The sequence below is a fragment of the Artemia franciscana genome, chromosome 8 (assembly GCF_032884065.1).
Source record: "Artemia franciscana chromosome 8, ASM3288406v1, whole genome shotgun sequence".
In the NCBI taxonomy this organism is placed as follows: domain Eukaryota; kingdom Metazoa; phylum Arthropoda; class Branchiopoda; order Anostraca; family Artemiidae; genus Artemia; species Artemia franciscana.
The window spans coordinates 5,570,601-5,591,642 of record NC_088870.1 but is presented as its reverse complement, the minus strand read 5'-3'; the positions used below and the strand labels follow the sequence as shown (position 1 = coordinate 5,591,642).

Below are 21,042 nucleotides of genomic sequence, written 5' to 3'. Positions count from 1 at the left end.
GTAATTGGGGGGGGGGGGGGGTACAGTTGGGGGGACCGGAAATCTTAAAAAATACTTAAAGCGGTGAGATCAGGATGAAACTGGATGGGAAGAATAAAAACCTGTCTAAGGTACTTGACTGACATAACCGGACCGGATCTGCTATCTTTGGTGGAGTTGGGGGGGGGGGGTAATTTTGAAAATTGAGGTATTTGTAACTTACGAAAGGGTGACCAAATCTTAATGAAATTTGATATTTAGAAGGATCTTGCGCTTTAAAGCTCTAATTTTAAATTCCGACCAGAATCTGTGACATTGGGGGGAGTTGGAGGGGAAACCGGAATTCTTGGAAAACGTGAAAATTGGGGTATTTTATCTTAGGAATAGGTGATCGGGTCTTAATGAAACTTGATATTTAGAAGGAATTCATGTCTCTGAGTTCTTATTTCAAATCTCGACCAGAACTTTTGACATTGGGAGGAGTTGGAGGGGGAAATCTTGGAAAACACTTGGAGTGGAGGAATCGGGATGAAGCTTGGTGGATAGAATAAGCAAATGTCCTTGATACGTGATTGACGGAACCATACTGGATTCACTCTCTTTGGGGGAGTTGGGGGGAGGGGTTCAGTGATTTGGCGAGTTTGGTTCTTCCGGACGTGCTAGGACGATGAAAATTGGTAGGCGTGTCGGGCAGCTGCACAAATTGACTTGATAAAGTCGTTTTCCCAGAATCGACCGTCTGGGGGGCTAAAGGGAGAGGAAACATTAGAAAAAATTAGGTATTGATAATTTACGAGTGGGTGATCGGATCTTAATGAATTTTGATATTTAGAAGGACATGGTGACTCAGAGCTCTTATTTTAAATCCTGACCGGCATTAAGCCTCTTATTTTCTTTTTAAATCAATCTATTGTTTCATAGAATTCTGTTAGAGCTCATACCATATGATCTCTTGGCTCTTAGCTCTTCTTGCCTCGTCACAAGTGCCATATGAGCTCTTGTTTAGAGTTACGGACGCTTACTAACTAATTATTCAGGTAAAAATTCCTCGATAGACAAATAACCCTACCTTTTTAAGTCCTGAGTTATTCAGAGTACCTCTTATTTAAAATATTATCCGAGAAGCAAGGTACCACCTGATTGGCTCCGCTGTGTGAAATTTAAGCTTGTAAAGAGAACGATTTTTTTCTTAGTCATAAGGTATTTTTACACGTTATCCCCCTGTGCAATGAGTATTAGGTAAATATCGAATGGTCTATTCCGTACTCTTAGATGTTTTATGTCTGCACCTATCTTTGTCGGAGAAATTCATATCATTTCTATCATAACAGATGTTTTGTCGCAGTCCTTTGATTCATTTCAAAGTATGGATTGCTATGATAAAACTATTTGTTTCTTAATGGAACTTTTCCTGTGAAAGATAAGTTATGAACTGCTTGCCCCACTAACAGTTCATTGCCATCCAGCAAAACGAAGATACTCAAAAAAGCTTAAAGATTTGCATCTAAAATAAAGATTGTAGTTTCAAGTCAATTGTAAATAAGTTTTTTTACGCTTTCTAGGCTCCATATTTGGGAGGTTTGTGCCCCCAGCCTATATATTTGTTCTACATTAAGGTCTTCTTGGTTACAATGACTTGAGATGTAAGTTTCAAATCGGTCTGAGGCACAAAAGTGGCTGCATCCTAAATTTTTTGTAAAAATACAATTAGCATGTATGATACTATTATATAAGTACTATGATACTTAACACATATATATATAATATGTGTACGTAGAATGTATTAACATAATATTTTATTAACATTTTATTCTTTTTTCAAACGAACGCAAGTCGTCTCTCTTGTGAGTTCCTCATTATCTGTAACAAATGCGTTAATTTATTTTAGAATTGGTGTCAATTCTTTATGAGGGAGGGGGTGGGCAATGTATTTTCGAACTATAGGGGATCAAACCTGTCGTTTTTCCGATTTTTTCAGTAAGAATAAGAAACAAAACAGGATTTGCAATGAAAATATCCTCCCAATTTTTATATCTGCTGGTGACAGTTGCAATTTGATCGAAATATCCAGATTTTTCATCATTGTTTTTCGCCGTTCAGTTATAGGATTTATCCCTTTTTGAACTGTTATTTTTGCGTCATGGAAAGGCAGTGTATTCTTCGAAAATACCTAAGTCGTATTTAAATTAAATGCACAAGAAAGTTGTATGTTTTGCCACTCAGATGAACAATTTATAGCACTTGCCACTTATACTTGCCACTCCTCCTCCTGGATTTGTCCGCCCTCTCTCCCCAGATTTTAGATAATGACTTTTTTGGAATTTTTTCGTTGAAAATGTTTTTATTTTGTTTTAACGGAAATAATTGGAAAAAAATACCACATACATTTTGGAAAATGCAATTTTTCCTTCCCCCTACATTTTTGTAAATTGACGTTACTAGGTTTTGATATTGTTTCCTCAGATAATCGAGCGTTTACAGCCTTATATTTTTTGAGCGTTTACAGCCTGCGTTTTTTTTTTTAAATTCAAATTGTACTTTTAAGCTTTACGACTCTTCTGAGTTTAGGCTAAAAGATATAAGCCCCTCAAAAATATACATCTAGATTTTTATCATATTTTTTTCTAAGTGGAACTTTCAAATAGGGTCTTAGATAGATGTCCCGACAAATCCTGGAAAATAATACTTTGATTCTGATTGCTAAATCTTAAGTACTGAATTTGAGAAAAACTATATTGCGCAAACTTTAATCACTTTTTATATTAAATCCTACGAAATGAGGTGGGTCGAGTTTCCTGAAAGCAAACATATTATATAGTTTTTGTAAGAATTTTATTGATTATTAGAATGTTGGATCTATTTTAGCAATCTGAATATAGGCTAGCTCATAGAAACCGTACACAAGAATACCAATTTTGCAAAAATTATCCAAAGAAATATAGAATTGTTTCTTTTTGGCATAAAAATCATTTGCAATGAATTAAAAATAAAACTTATGATTATAATAAAATACCCTGAATGAGACTTTGGACTAGAAGTGTTCTTTTTCTTCCTTTCAGTATTTTGAACATTTTAATAGATTTCCACTTAATAATGAAGAGATCTGTTATTCGTAATTTAGTCTATATAAATTTACGATATAACATTCACTGATCTAACAATAACAAACTAAGTGTAAAAATAAATGTGTCTTGCCACTGCACTATGTGGCATTATTTTTTATACATTGCCTGGCATTGAAACAACAAATAACACTAGATATAATCACAAATTAAACATACCAGAAATATTGATAATACAAAAATACCATTTATATATATATATATGCATAAATAAAAATACATAATTCCTTGCTGAGTGGATACTGGAGTCAATGTAACGACCGAAAAAAAAAACTATCCAAATAATCCACTATACTCCTTCACACGCCTTAAGCAACAAAAGAAGAAGGAAAAAAAATGACGAATAATAGCTTAGGACTCATTAATAGGATACATTTTTCCTTGAGTTTATTTCTAAATTTTTCAAACCATTTTATATCATTAATTATCATATTATTACTAGTCAATAAATTTATAAATAAAATATCAATAAAAATTACAAACAATAATTTCAAACTCTTAATTACAATACAGCTTTTCCTTAACTTTATTTCTAAATTTTTCAAAATTTTTTATGTCGTTAATTGTCTTATCATTTGTATTCCATAATTTTATTCCTTGATGAACAAAGGAAAACTTAGACCTCGTAGTGATGGCAATTTGTGGCAATCAGATATAACCTGAAATTTGCCTGAGAAGCATAAGGGTAAACTATTATTACTATACTTGAACATAAATAACTGGTCATAAAAATCCCGTGAGCCACCAGCTGGTAAAGTTTTCTTCTTCCATACTCTAATCTCACAGAATCGCTATAAGATTTATTGCAGAGTAAACGGATCGCATTATTTTGGAGAGCTCAGCTTGGATTCACTAGCGACCGAAATGTCCCTAGCCATACCGAAGAACAATATAAAATAGACGGATGTACTATAGAGAAACACAACGAACTTAAAATGCGATGTGGGACAAAGTATGCGAGTTTTCTAAGGGTTCTGATGTTCCGTGATAAAATCGGTGACATGTTCCCAACATGTTTCCCAAACGACAAAGTTTCATAAAGTGTAATACCTACAAAAATTAAGAATAACAGTGGTCTAAGAACAGAGCCCTGTGGAATACCATATGTAATAGGAAAGCAATAATTCAATGAAATTGTTTTTGATATTAGACATGGTTTGACTTAGGTCATTTACAAAAATTGAGAATAACAGTGGTCTAAGAACAGAGCCCTGTGGAACACCATATGTAATAGGAAAGCAATAATTCAATGAAATTGTTTTTGATATTGGACATGGTTTGACTTAGGTCATTTACAAAGATTGAGAATAACAGTGGTCTAAGAACAGAGCCCTGTGGAACACCATATGTAATAGGAAAGCTTGATGAATGCTTTGAGTCAATTTGAACATACTGCAGCCACCCTGCTAAGAATGCACTTAGAAAATTAAGCCCAAGACCTCTTATGCCACAAAACTCACAGTTTCGAAGTAGGAGATCATGATCTACTGTGTCGAAAGCTTTAATTATATCTAAAAATATTCCTTAAGCCCTGTAACCTTTATCCAGTGCTTGATTGACTATGCTGCTTAGATAGGCAATCGCTTGTTCTGTTGTGTAACCATGCCAAAATCTGGATTGGGTGGGATTTAACACATTACTACGCTCTAAATATGCATGAAGACGGGCAGCAAAGCACTTCTCTAAAAAGCGTGGTATTAAATAGCTTGTTTCAATAACATTTCCTGACTAAAGTAATACTAAAATTTATCCCCCTCTTAAATACCTCCTTCAAAGTCCTGTCGACGTGATCAGTCATAAATCTTCCAAAATATTTTATTTGGGGTATCTAATTGCCTTCAAATGGCCCATAGAAATTTACTATTTAAATCACCCTTATTCCATGACTAACATAGTTCTGCCCTAGAATGGATGGATGATAGGATATATATGCACAAGCGAAACGATATTATTTTTATCAAAATTCTGAAAAAGGCTCATGCTAGATTTGCCTCTCACTCAGACTATCTGCCTTGGCTTTTTCTCCAATTAGCTTTGGCTTAATGACAACTTGATTTTAATTCAAAAATCAACGGAATCGGTCTCCATTGTTTAGCATATTTAAAAATATACGGTAAATGTTTACTTTCGTTCCAAGTGCCTAAAGTGCGTATTGTAAAATACATATCGAAGTATAGAATACAGACCTGGCCCAGCTGTCCGTAGGGCTCATGGACTAAGACACTACGTTCTATAGGTAATGTTACGTGTAAGCAAGCCCACTTTTTGCATTTTTAGTTTACCCCATGGAGGAGGAGGGTCAACCAGAAATGGATGCACTTCTCTAATAATGACAAAGAATCAATATGCGATCATCAATCAAATCTTGCTATGTGCAGTAATACGTACTTTAGAGCACTTGGAACGATAGCAAACATTTACCAAATATACTCCTTTTTTTAAATACTAAAATGACAACCGCAACTTCGAAGATCCTGACTCAAGAAACTAGGTTTAGGAACTTACCGTACTTTGAACTATTTTCTCATGGATGTGACAATTTTCTGTGCAAAAGCAGAATTCCAACGTTTACCTCCTCAGCTGCCCTCTACAAATATAAAAAATATACAAATATAGAAAAAATACATATAAAAATATAAGAAAAAAACAGAAAAATAAGAATGAGTACATTGAATACAGCTTATTGCAATAAATTACAATAATTTCTTGAATAAGTGAAATCATTGAGCTCTATTGAGCGCCTATGAACACCAAATGGATCTATTGCAAAAAAAAAAAAATCTTTAAGACCATAGAACCACAAAAACCAACCGAAAACATTGTTGAAGAATTTTGGATTTTCTGTTATACTTGTACCACTATTTAAAATAGATCTGGAGGCTACACAGCGTAGCCAGTTTTACAACGGACCAAACAATAGAAAGGACAACAAATAAATATATTATCAGGGCTGTATATGGGTTTATAAAGGTGGGAAGAGGGGTATGCAATGTGAGGGTGATGACTCTTATGCTGAAAAGGAGCAAAACATAAGGAACCTAACGATAGCATTTTTATGGCACTTGGTATTAACCAAGTGACATATAGCAATCGCCAATTCTGTCGGTCTGTCTGTCTGTCGGTCGGTCCCGGTTTTGCTACTTTAGGCACTTTCAGGTAAGCTAGGACGATGAAATTTGGCAGGTGTATCAGGGATGGGACCAGCTTAAATTAGAAATAGTCTTTTTCCCAATTTGACCATCTGGAGGGGAGTGGGGGGCCGGTTAATTCGGAAAAAATAGAAAAAATGAAGTGTTTTTGACTTATGAATGGGTGATGGGATCTTAATGAAATATGACGTTTGGAATGATATTGTGTCTCAGAGCTCTTATTTTAAATCCCGACCGGATCTGATGACATTGGGGGGAGTTGGAGGGGGGAAACCTAAAATCTTGGAAAACATTTAGAGTGGAGGGATCGGGATGAAACTTGATGGGAAAAATAAGCACAAGTCCCAGACACATGATTGACACAATTGGAACGGATCCGCTCTCTTTGGGGTAGTTGGGGGGGGGGGGGGGGGGGTAATTCTGAAAAATAAGAAAAAAATGAGGTATTTTTAACTTACGAACGGGTGATCGGATCTCAATGAAATTTGATATTTAGAAGGATATCGTGTCTTAGAGCTCTTATTTTAAATACCGACCGGACCTGGTGACATTGGGGGGGGGGGGGGAGTTGGGAGGGGGAAACCTAAAACTTGGAAAATACTTAGAGTGGAGGGATCGGGATGAAACTTGGTGGGAAAACTAACACAAGTGTTAGATACATGATTGTCATAAACGGAACGGATCTGCTCTCTTTGGGATAGTTGGGGGGGGGGGGGTTATTTCTGAAAAATTAGAAAAAATGAGGTATTTTTAACTTAGAAACAGGTGATCGGATCTCAATGAAATTTGATATTTAGAAGGATATCGTAGCCCAGAGCTCTTATTTTAAACCCGACCAGACCTGGTGACATTGGGGGGGGGGAGCTGGGAGGGGGAAACCTAAAACTTGAAAAACTCTTAGAGTGGAGGGATCGGGATGAAACTTGGTGGAAAAAATAATCACGAGTCCTAGATACATGATTGACATAACCGGAACGGATCCGCTCTCTTTGGGGTAGTTGGGGGAGGGTTTAATTCTGAAAAATTAGAAAAAATTAGGTATTTTTAACTTACGAATGGGTTATGGGATCTCAATGAAATTTGATATTTAGAAGGATATTGTGTCTCAAAGCTCTTATTTTAAATCCTGACTGGATCTGGTGACGTTGGGGGAAGTTTGGGGTGGGGGAACCTAAAATCATAGAAAACGCTTAGATTGGAGGGATCGGGATGAAACTTGGTGGAAAATAAGCAGAAGCCTTAGATACGTGATTTACATAATTGGAACAGATCCGATCTATTGGAGGGGGGGGGGTTAATTATGAAAAATAAGAAAAAATGACGTATTTTTAACTTACGAAGGAGTGATCGGATCTTCATGAAACTTCATATTTAGAAGGACCTCGTAACTCAGATCTCTTATTTTAAATCTCAACCGGGTCCAGCGTAATTGGAGGGAGGCAGCTGGGGGGGAGGCGGAAATCTTAGAAAATACTTAAAGCGGTGAGATCAGGATGAAACTGGATGGGAAGAATAAAAACCTGTCTAAGATACGTGACTGACATAACCGGACCGGATCTGCTCTCTTTGGTGGAATTTGAGAGGGGAGTAATTTTGAAAATTTAGGTATTTGTAACTTACGAAAGGGTGACCAGGTCTTAATGAAATTTGATATTTAGAAGGATCTTGTGCTTTAAATTCTTATTTTAAACTCCGACCAGATCCTGTGACGTCGGGGGGAGTTGGAGGGGGGAAACCGGAATTCTTGGAAAATGTGAAAATTGGGGTATTTTTATCTTACGAATGGATGATCGGATCTTAATGAAATTTGATTTTTAGAGAGAATTTATGTCTCTCTTTGGGGGAGTTGGGGGGAGGGGTCTAGTGATTTGGTGAGTTTGGTACTTCTGGACGTGCTAGGACGATGAAAATTGATAGGCGTGTCAGGGAGCTGCACAATTTGACTTGATAAAGTCGTTTTCCCAGATTCGACCATCTGGGGGGCTGAAGGGAGAGGAAAAACTAGAAAAAATTAGGTAATTATAACTTACGAGTGGGTGATCGGATCTTAATGAATTTTGATATTTAGAAGGACATCGTGACTCAGAGCTCTTATTTTAAATCCTGACCGGAATTAAGATTCTTATTTTCCTTTTTAAATCAATCTATTGATTCATAGAATTTTGTTAGAGCTCATACCATATGATCTCTTGGCTCTTAGCTCTTCTCGCCTCGTCACAAGTGCCATATGAGCTCTTAGCTCTTGTTTTATGTTAGTTTTGTATAAAGCCTACGGCTATATATGGGACTATCAGGGAATGGGGAGTGAACTGTCACAATCATAACTCTAGCCAAATAGCATAAAATTTGCAACATAAAAAAGCCTCTTTTCTGGGTTCTAGCGATGAGTATACGACTAAGAGGTATATTTTAAATAGGGGTAGAGACATAACAGAAAAGGTCCAGAATTTTTCAAACAAGTTCAGCCGAGAAATCTACCAACTATTTGTTGATTTTCGTCTAGTATTTGACCTGATATGTCGCGAAGGACTCTGGCACATCCTCCTTCACTGTGGGATCCCTTACAAAATACCTCAGATAATTCAGAGTCTGTAAGACTAATTTCGAGGCCAATTATTAACCGCTGATGGGTTGTCAGATGAGTTTACAACTTCGTGAGGAGTAGTTCAGGGCTTCATCTTATCACCTCACTTCTTCAACGTCGTCCAAAATGCCGTCGTGTCAATGATGCAGTGGGAATATGGCGCAGCATTAGAAGGGCTATTGATAGATAATCGTGCCTATGCTGATGCTATTTATGAGCTAGCCAACTCTTCACAAAAACTGCAGACACGAGCTGATAAACACTGCTATGCCACAAAGACGTTTGGGACGGAGATAAACGTCAGAAAGACCAAAGTCATGATAACTGCAAGAAATGAACTAAACTGCCCGCCCATTATCATGATAAGTGGGAGACAGGCTGAAACGACTGGCCACTTCATGCATCTTGGTATCTTGCTCTTCTTGGATAATTTCCATAGCTCTGAAGTGAAACATCGACTTGCACTTGTTAGCTCTGTCTTCCGAAGACTAGCCAACCTATGGGAAAGCAACCATCTATCCATCAAACTCAAAATAATCCTTTTCAATAGCCAAGCGATTTCAACCGTCATGTATGGATTTAAAACAAGGACACTGAAAAACGAAGACGAAAGAAAACTTCTAGCTTTCGAGATGAGATGTCTCCGTCACGTTGCTATAATCAAATGCACTGACCGTATCACAAATGACAAACATTGACCGTAGAAGCACGCCAAAGGCTCCAGTCCAAAAATTTTCAGCAAAATCAAGAAAGAGCAACTGCGCTGGTTCTGCCACGTCAAGCAACTGGAGCAGAGCTGCCTCCTGGAAATCACCCTTGAAGGATGTATTTATAGCCTTCGTTGACGAAGCAGACAATCAAGACAATGGATGGAGAACTTCAACTTCAGCAACGTCAAGACAGCCCAGTTTTTATGTACCGTACCAGATAGAGCTAGCAGGAGGAGTGGCCCCAAAGGTCCAAAAAGGATGAGCAAGTCATTAAGCTTACAGTGTCATCTATAACTAAATTTGTAATAACTTTTTTATCTAGATAGAACATGGTATTCATGGTAAAATTTTGGGAGTTTGACAAGTTTAAAGCAACAGTAAGATCAAAGTGACGCGTGCAAAAGAAAATCCGTTTAAACTACTGTCAACAACATACTAGGCTCAAGAATGTCAGAAATTCAGTCTCTGGAGCATCCAACATTAAAGGTAATTGGGAAGTAGGCTAGACCTAGTAAATAAAAGATCTCTTATGGCTGTTAATCGAGGCCTAAATTGGCCCAACTGCTTGGTTCAAATGATTTATAAATCAAGTAAAGTTCCAGTTTATTGGCTTCTTGCTACCTTGGACAGTAGTTAAGTTAGGTGATTGAAACTTTCAGAAGGGGCAAAAATGGGTTAAATCCATGTTAACCCTCATCTGATTTCCTAAGTCTTAGAAATTCACTTACTTGACAGGTTTATACCTATTGAAATTTTGAAAAAACAACATTTTACCTCAATTTTCAGTTATCAGTTTCTTTTCTCTGGATTTAGCATATAGTTCTGAAAATGCAATCCTTGTTATTTGAAAACAATTACACACAATTTTTAAAGGTCATCAAAGGTCAGGGCCCTTTAGAGGGAGTAGAGGTAGGTACTTCAAAATACTTTCCTGGGAAATACTTTAGCCTTTTTCACCCATCCCTGAAAGTTTCATTTTCCTAACCCCTTTCCAAGATAGCCAAAAGTCAATCAGCTAGAATTTTACCAGAATTTTAAACCATTATCCAGTGGTTTTATCTAGATTTAGAAAATATATTTGCAAATCTTTGAAACCTCTTAAATTATGATTGAGCTAAGCTGTGATGATGAAAACATTTTTTGTTGTGCTTCATTTAAGCAGAAGATCTGTTTTGGAAGGTTTCACTTTTGTTCCATAAAGATTTTCAAAGGTCATAAAAGGTCACTGCCCTGTAGAGGGGAATTAGCTTTATTTTGCCCATGTGTAATGTCTCTCTGGTGATACACCCCCACTTATATGGTTATACTTGAAATTGTACAATCATTGTATCACTTGCAAGTGTAATTTAAGCTAATCATCTTCTGTAATTTTACTAATGACTGCCAAAGATACCTGACTGGCTAGAAATATTTTGGAAATATATTTGAATTCTATGGAAACTCATTTATTTAATTATGGAATTTATAGTAGAAATCATTATTGTGCTTGATTTGGATGCCAGGAGTCCAAGACAATATTTTGAACCCAGAGAAATAATACTCTTTAAAGTATTTACAGTAGAGGTGGAGCCTTAATAATTTAATCAAGACCCAGACCATTCATTCATGCTATTAATTTGGTCAGACATTATACTATTTTTATCATTAGGTTTTTCCCAGACAGCTATGTTGAGAAAGGGAAAACTATCTTAAATCACATTGTCCAGCAACTGTGATGACTCTGGCCAGCAATGGTAATAACTCAAATTGGCTGCATCCCATATTGTCAGATAAAGGAAAATTTGGGCATAATAAAATGTAGAGCTTGAGATATTTCTTTCTGCATTTTTTGCTGTCTTTTTAGTAAAGATTTAATTTGCAAAAAAAAAATCCAAGTTTTGAAAAAACTTGGAAAACAATGTAAAAAGAAAATTTAGAAAAGAAGACCATTTCGGACCATATTAATTCACGCGTTTTGTAAGGATAAAAATTATTCACAGTGAACGTCAAAATTTCCTTTACCTTCTATCTGATATGCCTTCTGATAAGACATCGAATGGTAATACTTTCTTTTTATGATCATGTTTCCCTTTTGGAGTAGCCATCCACTAAACTGACATCGTTATTGCAGGGAACATTGGTTGCCAACAACTGTTGGCAACCAATAAAAATTTTAAAGGAAGTAAATTATAGAAGAAAACTATTTGAATATTTCAGCTACATTAGAATTCAGCTTGAGCTATAATATAATCACGTCAGCATAAACTTCACTGACTAGAACAGTCACCACAGTTTCAAACCCATTTTGGCCAAAATGGGTTTGGAAATGTTACCAAAACCCATTTCGGCTGCTGATTCGTCTAACATGGCTTTTGATAGATTTATTATACTCTGTTATCACAATGCTTAGCACTAAGATGCCTCTACAATTCCCAGACTTATTGTCAATTATTTTTTGAATAACAACTCTTCTACCACCCTGAAATTAGCTGCATTATTGTCAATAGGACATTAAATTACTTTTAATTATAAATAATAATTTACAATTAAAAGATTAATTATACTTAATTAATTATATTAATTAATTTTTCTATATTTGTCATTAGGTTCTTCCCAGACAGCTATGTTGAGAAAGGGAAAACTATCTTAAATCACATTGTCCAGCAACTGTGATGACACTGGCCAGCAATGGTAATAACTCAAATTGGCTGCATCCCATATTGTCTTTCATGGTTTAATCTGCCAGTCATGACCAGCTCTGGATTTGAATTGATTGGTGGTAGGGGCTGTTACCCTTTCATCAGTAAATGAATTCCAAAATAAGCCCAAAGTAATCCAATCTTGTATTTTTGACCATCAACAAAGATTAGTAAATGATTCCTACTAAACTCCTTCATTTATACTAAAAGTATGTAACTTATTCTATCATTTGGGCAAAATCTTATGAAGGAGCCAGTTCTGAGAAAGATTAGCATTACAAGTGGGAGTATAAAATCAGGTGGGACTAGAAACTTCATTTGTATGTTTGCAACCCCAAATGCTTGCCTTCAGAAAGTGGACAGGTTCTGATTTCTCTAGGTGTATAGATAATTATGTTTATCATTTGCATAATATAACAAAAACACACTTTCTAACAACAGTGGACATTTCTCAAACATTGTCCAAACATACTCCAAAACATACAAAACATACTCCAAGGCCAAAGTATTTAATACTTTGTGAACTGTTGTCCTCTGCCAAATATTTTTCAAAATGAAAGTCCTTTGATAGTCATAGAAATACAAAAAAATATTTTTTGTCTCCCTCAGGCACTGGCATCAATTGAGGGGGGGGCAGATTGCTTGTAAGTCAACCTGTTTTTATTGAAGGTCAAAACAGCATTTTTGTCCACTGACAGCTGGTATATTTCCTTAGGGTAATCTACCACATTTTTGGTAAGCTATTGTTTTCCATAAGGTTCAAACAAACTCAGGCAAGCAAGTCATAAAAAAGAGTAGTAAGTTACCAAACCCTCACCATTATAATTTATAAGATTCTCCAAAGTGACACAATTTTACCATCAACACTTTAAATCAAACCTTTGCTTTATTTTGCAGTAATGAAAATCAATTTAACAGTCAGTTTGAATATTGGTAGGACTCATTTATACCAAATAAATCATTTACCTTATTAATCCAAAATGCAATCCTGTTTGTGTAAAATATGGCTGTACAGCTGATTTTAGCTGTAGCCCAAAGCCAAGACATCACTAGCCAAATTGTTTTTTTTTGGAGGGGGAGTCTACCAACTAGCTGGTCATTTTTACCAACTTATTTGTGTGATATTACTGTTAAAGTTACCTTTTTTTACTTACTGGGACCAATTTTTCTTCCATTGATTTTGCGTCTTTTTTTTCCATCAGCACATTTATTTAATAAAAAAATAAAAAATACCCAGTCAAATAGCTGTGCTTTGCACCACTTTTTCACCAACTTTTTTTTGCTGACTGGTGAAAAACATTGATTGGGGGTTGTCCCCTCCTAGGAGCAGATCTTATGATTTCAAGAATAGATTTAAGGTGAATAATTTTTAGATTTTAGCAACAGATATGCACAGCAGCAGATCTGAGCAAATTTTTTTTTGGATGGGGGGTGTGACAAGCATGTCTATAAGAAAAATCTTGGTGGGGGGAATGTGATAAAGGTGCCAGCAATTGACAAAATTGATAAATTTGTTTAGAAAAAAGTAAAAAAAAAACAAGGAATGAGGATGCCAGAAAAAATCATTGGGCTGAGGGTAGGGGTCCCCCAGCCCCCTGGGTCCACCTGAGGTATTTTCAAGTACTGAGTTCATCCCCATTATTCATCCTTGCCTCTGGATTTACATGGCCTTGGAAATTTTGGGGCTATGTTAATCAACTTTTAGAAAATAGATCTGCAGCTTACTCAAGGTTCTGTGTAGGTGTTTTCAACTTAATACTTCCTCTCTGTACTTAGCTTATTTTTAACATTTTGAACATTTTTGAATAAAGGCTTATAATCTGGCTTAAATCTTGGAAACTGCCTTGCCAAGGCCTAATGTCTAAAGAAACAAACTAAGGCAAACATAAGTTTGTTTTTGAATTTTAAGACATGCAGTCATAAAATCAGGAAGATTGTTTCAAATTGAAGTGCAGCATCAAATAAATCTCTTCTTCATGTACTCTGTTCTCAGCATGTCAACCTTAAGATTAATGGACCAAGCTGTTTGCCTTCATGTCTGTCTTGTTGGTTGGACAATGGGGGGCATAATATGAGAAAGTTCTAGAAATGGTGGTGAAGTTATGTACTTGTTGAAAACAGCTATTGACACCACATCAAACCTTTCACCAACAGAATGAAGAGTCATGGGGAATGACTGAAACTGTCTATTAGCCCTGTTCTGGATCTTCTGAAGTGATGGCCATAACACTTTTGGAACACCAGCATGCAGAAGGCATCCATACTCAGCAATGGGTCTGATGCAAGGTCTGCAGTGACATGTAATTTACAGCTTTCTTGTATATAGGGTGTCTCACCAACTTTAGGTGGGGTTCCTAGAGAGATCTGTAGATAAGTTGATTCTGAGGAGAAGAAGCTCATTGACTCGTTTTATAGCTTCATTTGTGAAGAAGGAGTTGGGGTGTGTGTTTGGCATTCTTGATCAGGAGGTCAGCAGCTCCTTTGTTTTCAATGCATTGAAATTGTCCATCCATGCATCAGACCACTTTTTAGTTTCTAAGACATCCGTCAGCAGAGGCAGGGAGGTTTAAATTGGATCCTCATGTTTTGGGATGGCCAAGTATGTCATGGTATTGTTGACAAAGTGACGTAGTGGGCTTGCAAGATTGTGTCCCTTGTAATTTATATTCGTATCCGTTTATTTAAATAGCTATCATAGCACTCAAAAATGAACGCTAGATTATGCTACTTTTACAATTAACACATGTTAAATGCTCTTACGAAATATGGTACAAAGGAGTTTGCGAATCTGTTTGTACGGCACTTGACTGGTTCTAGTTTGTTGCAATGCCTAGTATGTCTGCTGATTGATGCGGATGGTGGAAGTATGGATTGGTGCTTCTCATTTGTTAATAGTGATTTCCCAAATTTCATTATTAGCTCATGTCTTTGGTTGAACAAGGTTGGCAAATTGAAGAGCTCAAGGGCACTTTCATAGCTGCTGAAACTGGGTCTAAGTATTATTCTAGTAGCGCGTTTTTGGACATGTTCTAGTTCATCTGCCATGTAAGCTATGTTCTGAGTTTGGGGACCCCAAACAGGACAGCAATACTAGAGGAAAGGCCTGGTGTAGGTTGTATACGCCAGCAGGAGCTGACGATCAGAGAAGCCTAACCTCTGCATACTTGTTAAACTCTGGATTGAATAGTTACCCTTGTGCACAATATTGTCTACATGCAGCTTAAACGAGCAGTCACTTGTAAATGTTACGCCTAGGATTGTTGCAGAGGAAACAATTGGAAACAGAGAATCTGGGATAGTGATATCTCGCGTGAGTGGATTAAATCGTAAAACTTTTGATTTCTGTTCATTCACTTGTAGACTATCCGACTTACACTGGTTGATGAAGTCTGTGAAGAAAGTCGGGTCAGACTGCTGCTTTGTCACTGCATTTTCGACTATATATTTGAGAAGTGCAGATAAGTCATCAACAAACTTGAAACGCTCTTCAGATTCTGCAAGGATAGGGTTGATAACGGAAAGAAATAAAAGAACAGCTAATTTCGTTCCTTGGGGGCATCCACAGGTTAATTCTGACCACTCAGAGCAGGTATCTTCTGCAAACAAAGGGTAAACTGATTGCCGTCTCCCTTGTAAAAATTCTCTTACTAATAGTAGTATTTGTGTTTTAGCTCCCATTTCTTTCAGATTAGTTAATGCAGTCTTGTGTTTGATAAGGTCGAATGCTTTTCGGTAGTCCGCCAGAAATAAGTCGACAGTACTATTAGAAGTGTCCAACCACTGGACGATTAAGTGATGCATTCGCACTAGATATATTGAAGTGCTACTGCCTCGTATGCAACCATATTGGTACGGATCGATCGCAGGAGCAATTTGTTCTAACAAAGAATGGTAGATAAAACCCTCAGCTACTTTTGCTAAGTTAGGAGTTATCGATATTGGTCTCAGTTGGTCACAGGACTCGGGTGTCTTGACTTTCGGTATAACACGGACATATGCAGCTTGCCACATCTTCGGAAATGATTGTTCTGAGAAATGCAATAGGCTTGGCTAAGAAAGGTGAGTACGATTTCATCAGAACTATTGCTGTTAATGATGTCACACATTTGTTCATCACTTACGGTTGGGTGGGTAGTGCAAATCTGAGTAAAGAATTCGTTGACTTCCGAGGCTTTTATCAGACTACCGTCTGGGTTATTGATTCGTATTTCGTTTCCTTTCTTTTTCCCACTAAGCCGCTTTACTGCGTCATGCCACTTATGAGAATCTGACTTGAGGAGTGGTGCTATTTTTTCCCGTACATATCTTTTTCTGGAAGCTCGGAGGGCTGAGACGACTTTGTTTCTTATTTTGTTTGCATTCAGTATGTCTCCTGCAGCATGGAGTTTACATCGTTCTTTGATCATTTTTTTTATATTAGTATCTAACCACGACTTATCCGTCTCACATATCGTGCGTTTTATGTAGATAATGAAAAATGTAGGTCCCAAAATACTATCCTGTGGTACGCCTGCCTTTATTGAATATTCAAGGGAAGTGAATACGTAAAGAACAACCCACAGTGATTGATCAGAAAGAAAGCTCTTGATCAATTTTAACTAAAGTCTCCAGACACCATACACGTAAAGCTTATTTAGTAAGGCACAATGTCATTCTCTGTCAAGAGCTTTAGTGATGTAACAATAGTCTGATGTCATATCCTTTCGCTAGAAGTTAAATCCACTCCCTGACTTTAATTTTGTTTCTGAGGTTTGTGGGTTTTTCTTTTTGTACTAAAGAAGGCTGAGTAGTGGTCTTGGCTGAAGTATCCACTTATCAAAAACTCCGCTTCTCAAATTTTGATAATGATGGTAGTATTTTTGTTTTTGAACCAATTTCTGCAAATGATTTGAAGGAAATCATGAATTCTTTTAGACCATCAGAGGCTCCTGGATTCAATCACATGCCGAAACAAGTTCTGAAAAATTTTTGCTGGTGATATCTCATATTTTTTAATCAATTAATTTTTTATCAATTTTTTTTAATCAATTTGTTTTTTTCCAAAAGGTATTTTTCCAAAATGTTTAAAGATAACCCGTATTATACCTTTATATAAGTATAGAAATAAGGAAGAAATAAATAATTACCCCCCTTTTTCAATTCTACCAGTTATTTTGAAGATTTTGAAAAAATAATGGTTGATAAAATTTTTAAATTTGTGGAAGAAAATGAAATAATACCATCTAGCCAATATGGATTTCGGAAAGGGCATTCCACGGATCGTGCGATTTCCCATTTTATTTATAAAGTGAAGGATTTTTTAGATAACGTTTTTGGCTGAAGTATTTGCATTTCTCTTTTTCATGGGTTGTAAATCACCTCATTTGCTGACCATGAGGCAATAGTTGCTGCTTTAGATTTTTGATGTTGCTGTTTTGTAGGGGCTTGTATTATTTGATTGTTTTTTCTTTCAATATTGATGGTTACTTAAAGCTATACTAGTGAATAAACATATTTCGTTCCATGTAAATAATTTCATTCTAAAAGTTTTAATATTAACACACTAAATTTACTCGTCACTTTGTATGTTTGAACAAAACTCCTGTAATAACAATGTTCAATGTTTGTTTTTTATCTGAGTATTAAATCAATACTTTTGATCTGACTATTCACAATAGAATCTTCAGTTTTGGCAGACAGAGGATGATTCCAAACAAGAGACCTGAAAGTTATGCTAAGCACCAGTAAAATTCAGTTGAAGCTTAGAAAGTTCTCTCATTAGTATTTTAAATCTGGCTATTGAATCAGACTATTCACAATAGAATCTTCAGTTTTGGTAGACAGAGGATGGCTCCAAGCAAGAGACCTGAAAGTTATTCTATACACCAGTAAAATTCAGTTGAAGCTTAGAAAGTTCTCTCATTAGTATTTTAAATCTGGCTATTGAATCAGACTATTCACAATAGAATCTTCAGTTTTGGCAGACAGAGGATGGCTCCAAGCAAGAGACCTGAAAGTTATTCTATACACCAGTAAAATTCAGTTGAAGCTTAGAAAGTTCTCTCATTAGTATTTTAAATCTGGCTATTGAATCAGACTATTCACAATAGAATCTTCAGTTTTGGCAGACAGAGGATGATTCCAAACAAGAGACCTGAAAGTTATGCTAAGCACCAGTAAAATTCAGTTGAAGCTTAGAAAGTTCTCTCATTAGTATTTTAAATCTGGCTATTGAATCAGACTATTCACAATAGAATCTTCAGTTTTGGTAGACAGAGGATGGCTCCAAGCAAGAGACCTGAAAGTTATTCTATACACCAGTAAAATTCAGTTGAAGCTTAGAAAGTTCTCTCATTAGTATTTTAAATCTGGCTATTCAATCAGACTATTCACAATAGAATCTTTTGGCAGACAGAGGATGGCTCCAAGCAAGAGACCTGAATGTTATTCTATGCACCAGTAAAATTCAGTTGAAGCTTAGAAAGTTCTCTCATTAGTATTTTAAATCTGGCTATTGAATCAGACTATTCACAATATAATCTTCAGTTTTGGTAGACAGAGGATGATTCCAAACAAGAGACCTGAAAGTTATGCTAAGCACCAGTAAAATTCAGTTAAAGCTTAGAAAGTTCTCTCATTAGTATTTTAAATCTGGCTATTGAATCAGACTATTCAAAATAGAATCTTCAGTTTTGGCAGATAGAGGATGATTCCAAACAAGAGACCTGAAAGTTATGCTAAGCACCAGTAAAATTCAGTTGAAGCTTAGAAAGTTCTCTCATTAGTATTTTAAATCTGGCTATTGAATCAGACTATTCACAATATAATCTTCAGTTTTGGTAGACAGAGGATGATTCCAAACAAGAGACCTGAAAGTTATGCTAAGCACCAGTAAAATTCAGTTAAAGCTTAGAAAGTTCTCTCATTAGTATTTTAAATCTGGCTATTGAATCAGACTATTCAAAATAGAATCTTCAGTTTTGGCAGATAGAGGATGATTCCAAACAAGAGACCTGAAAGTTATGCTAAGCACCAGTAAAATTCAGTTGAAGCTTAGAAAGTTCTCTCATTAGTATTTTAAATCTGGCTATTGAATCAGACTATTCACAATAGAATCTTCAGTTTTGGTAGACAGAGGATGGCTCCAAGCAAGAGACCTGAAAGTTATTCTATACACCAGTAAAATTCAGTTGAAGCTTAGAAAGTTCTCTCATTAGTATTTTAAATCTGGCTATTCAATCAGACTATTCACAATAGAATCTTTTGGCAGACAGAGGATGGCTCCAAGCAAGAAACCTGAATGTTATTCTATGCACCAGTAAAATTCAGTTGAAGCTTAGAAAGTTCTCTCATTAGTATTTTAAATCTGGCTATTGAATCATACTATTCACAATATAATCTTCAGTTTTGGTAGACAGAGGATGATTCCAAACAAGAGACCTGAAAGTTATGCTAAGCACCAGTAAAATTCAGTTGAAGCTTAGAAAGTTCTCTCATTAGTATTTTAAATCTGGCTATTGAATCAGACTATTCACAATAGAATCTTCAGTTTCGGTAGACAGAGGAGCAAGAGACCTGAAAGTTATTCTATACACCAGTAAAATTCAGTTGAAGCTTAGAAAGTTCTCTCATTAGTATTTTAAATCTGGCTATTGAATCAGACTATTCACAATAGAATCTTTTGGCAGACAGAGGATGGCTCCAAGCAAGAGACCTGAAAGTTATTCTATGCACCAGTAAAATTCAGTTGAAGCTTAGAAAGTTCTCTCATTAGTATTTTAAATCTGGCTATTGAATCAGACTATTCACAATAGAATCTTCAGTTTTGGCAGACAGAGGATGGCTCCAAGCAAGAGACCTGAAAGTTATTCTATACACCAGTAAAATTCAGTTGAAGCTTAGAAAGTTCTCTCATTAGTATTTTAAATCTGGCTATTGAATCAGACTATTCAAAATAGAATCTTCAGTTTTGGCAGACAGAGGATGATTCCAAACAAGAGACCTGAAAGTTATGCTAAGCACCAGTAAAATTCAGTTGAAGCTTAAAAAGTTCTCTCATTAGTATTTTAAATCTGGCTATTGAATCAGACTATTCACAATAGAATCTTCAGTTTTGGCAGACAGAGGATGGCTCCAAGCAAGAGACCTGAAAGTTATGCTAAGCACCAGTAAAATTCAGTTGAAGCTTAGAAAGTTCTCTCATTAGTATTTTAAATCTGGCTATTGAATCAGACTATTCACAATAGAATCTTTGGTTTTGGCAGACAGAGGATGGCTCCAAGCAAGAGACCTGAAAGTTATTCTATGCACTTGTAAAATTCAGTTGAAGCTTAGAAAGTTCTCTCATTAGTATTTTAAATCTGGCTATTGAATCAGACTATTCACAATAGAATCTTCAGTTTTGGCAGACAGAGGATGATTCCAAACAAGAGACCTGAAAGTTATGCTAAGCACCAGTAAAATTCAGTTGAAGCTTAGAAAGTTCTCTCATTAGTATTTTAAATCTGGCTATTGAATCAGACTATTCACAATAGAATCTTCAGTTTTGGCAGACAGAGGATGATTCCAAACAAGAGACCTGAAAGTTATGCTAAGCACCAGTAAAATTCAGTTGAAGCTTAGAAAGTTCTCTCATTAGTATTTTAAGTCTGGCTATTGAATCAGACTATTCACAATAGAATCTTCAGTTTTGGCAGACAGAGGATGATTCCAAACAAGAGACCTGAAAGTTATGCTAAGCACCAGTAAAATTCAGTTGAAGCTTAGAAAGTTCTCTCATTAGTATTTTAAACCTGGCTTTTGAATCAGACTATTCACAATAGGATCTTCAGTTTTGGCAGA

General features: G+C 36.1%; 1 protein-coding gene across 1 annotated transcript in view; it reads left to right on the top strand.

Annotated features, from left to right (window-relative positions):
- The first annotated feature begins 9,859 nt into the window (after positions 1 to 9,859).
- Positions 9,860 to 21,042, top strand: part of LOC136029901 (E3 ubiquitin-protein transferase MAEA-like) — a 58,379-nt gene continuing 47,196 nt past the window's right edge. The window contains exon 1 of the mRNA XM_065708398.1: positions 9,860 to 10,030. Within this exon, the coding sequence (XP_065564470.1) occupies positions 9,992 to 10,030 (39 nt within the window). The 5' untranslated portion in view covers positions 9,860 to 9,991. The remainder of the gene's footprint in view (positions 10,031 to 21,042) is intronic.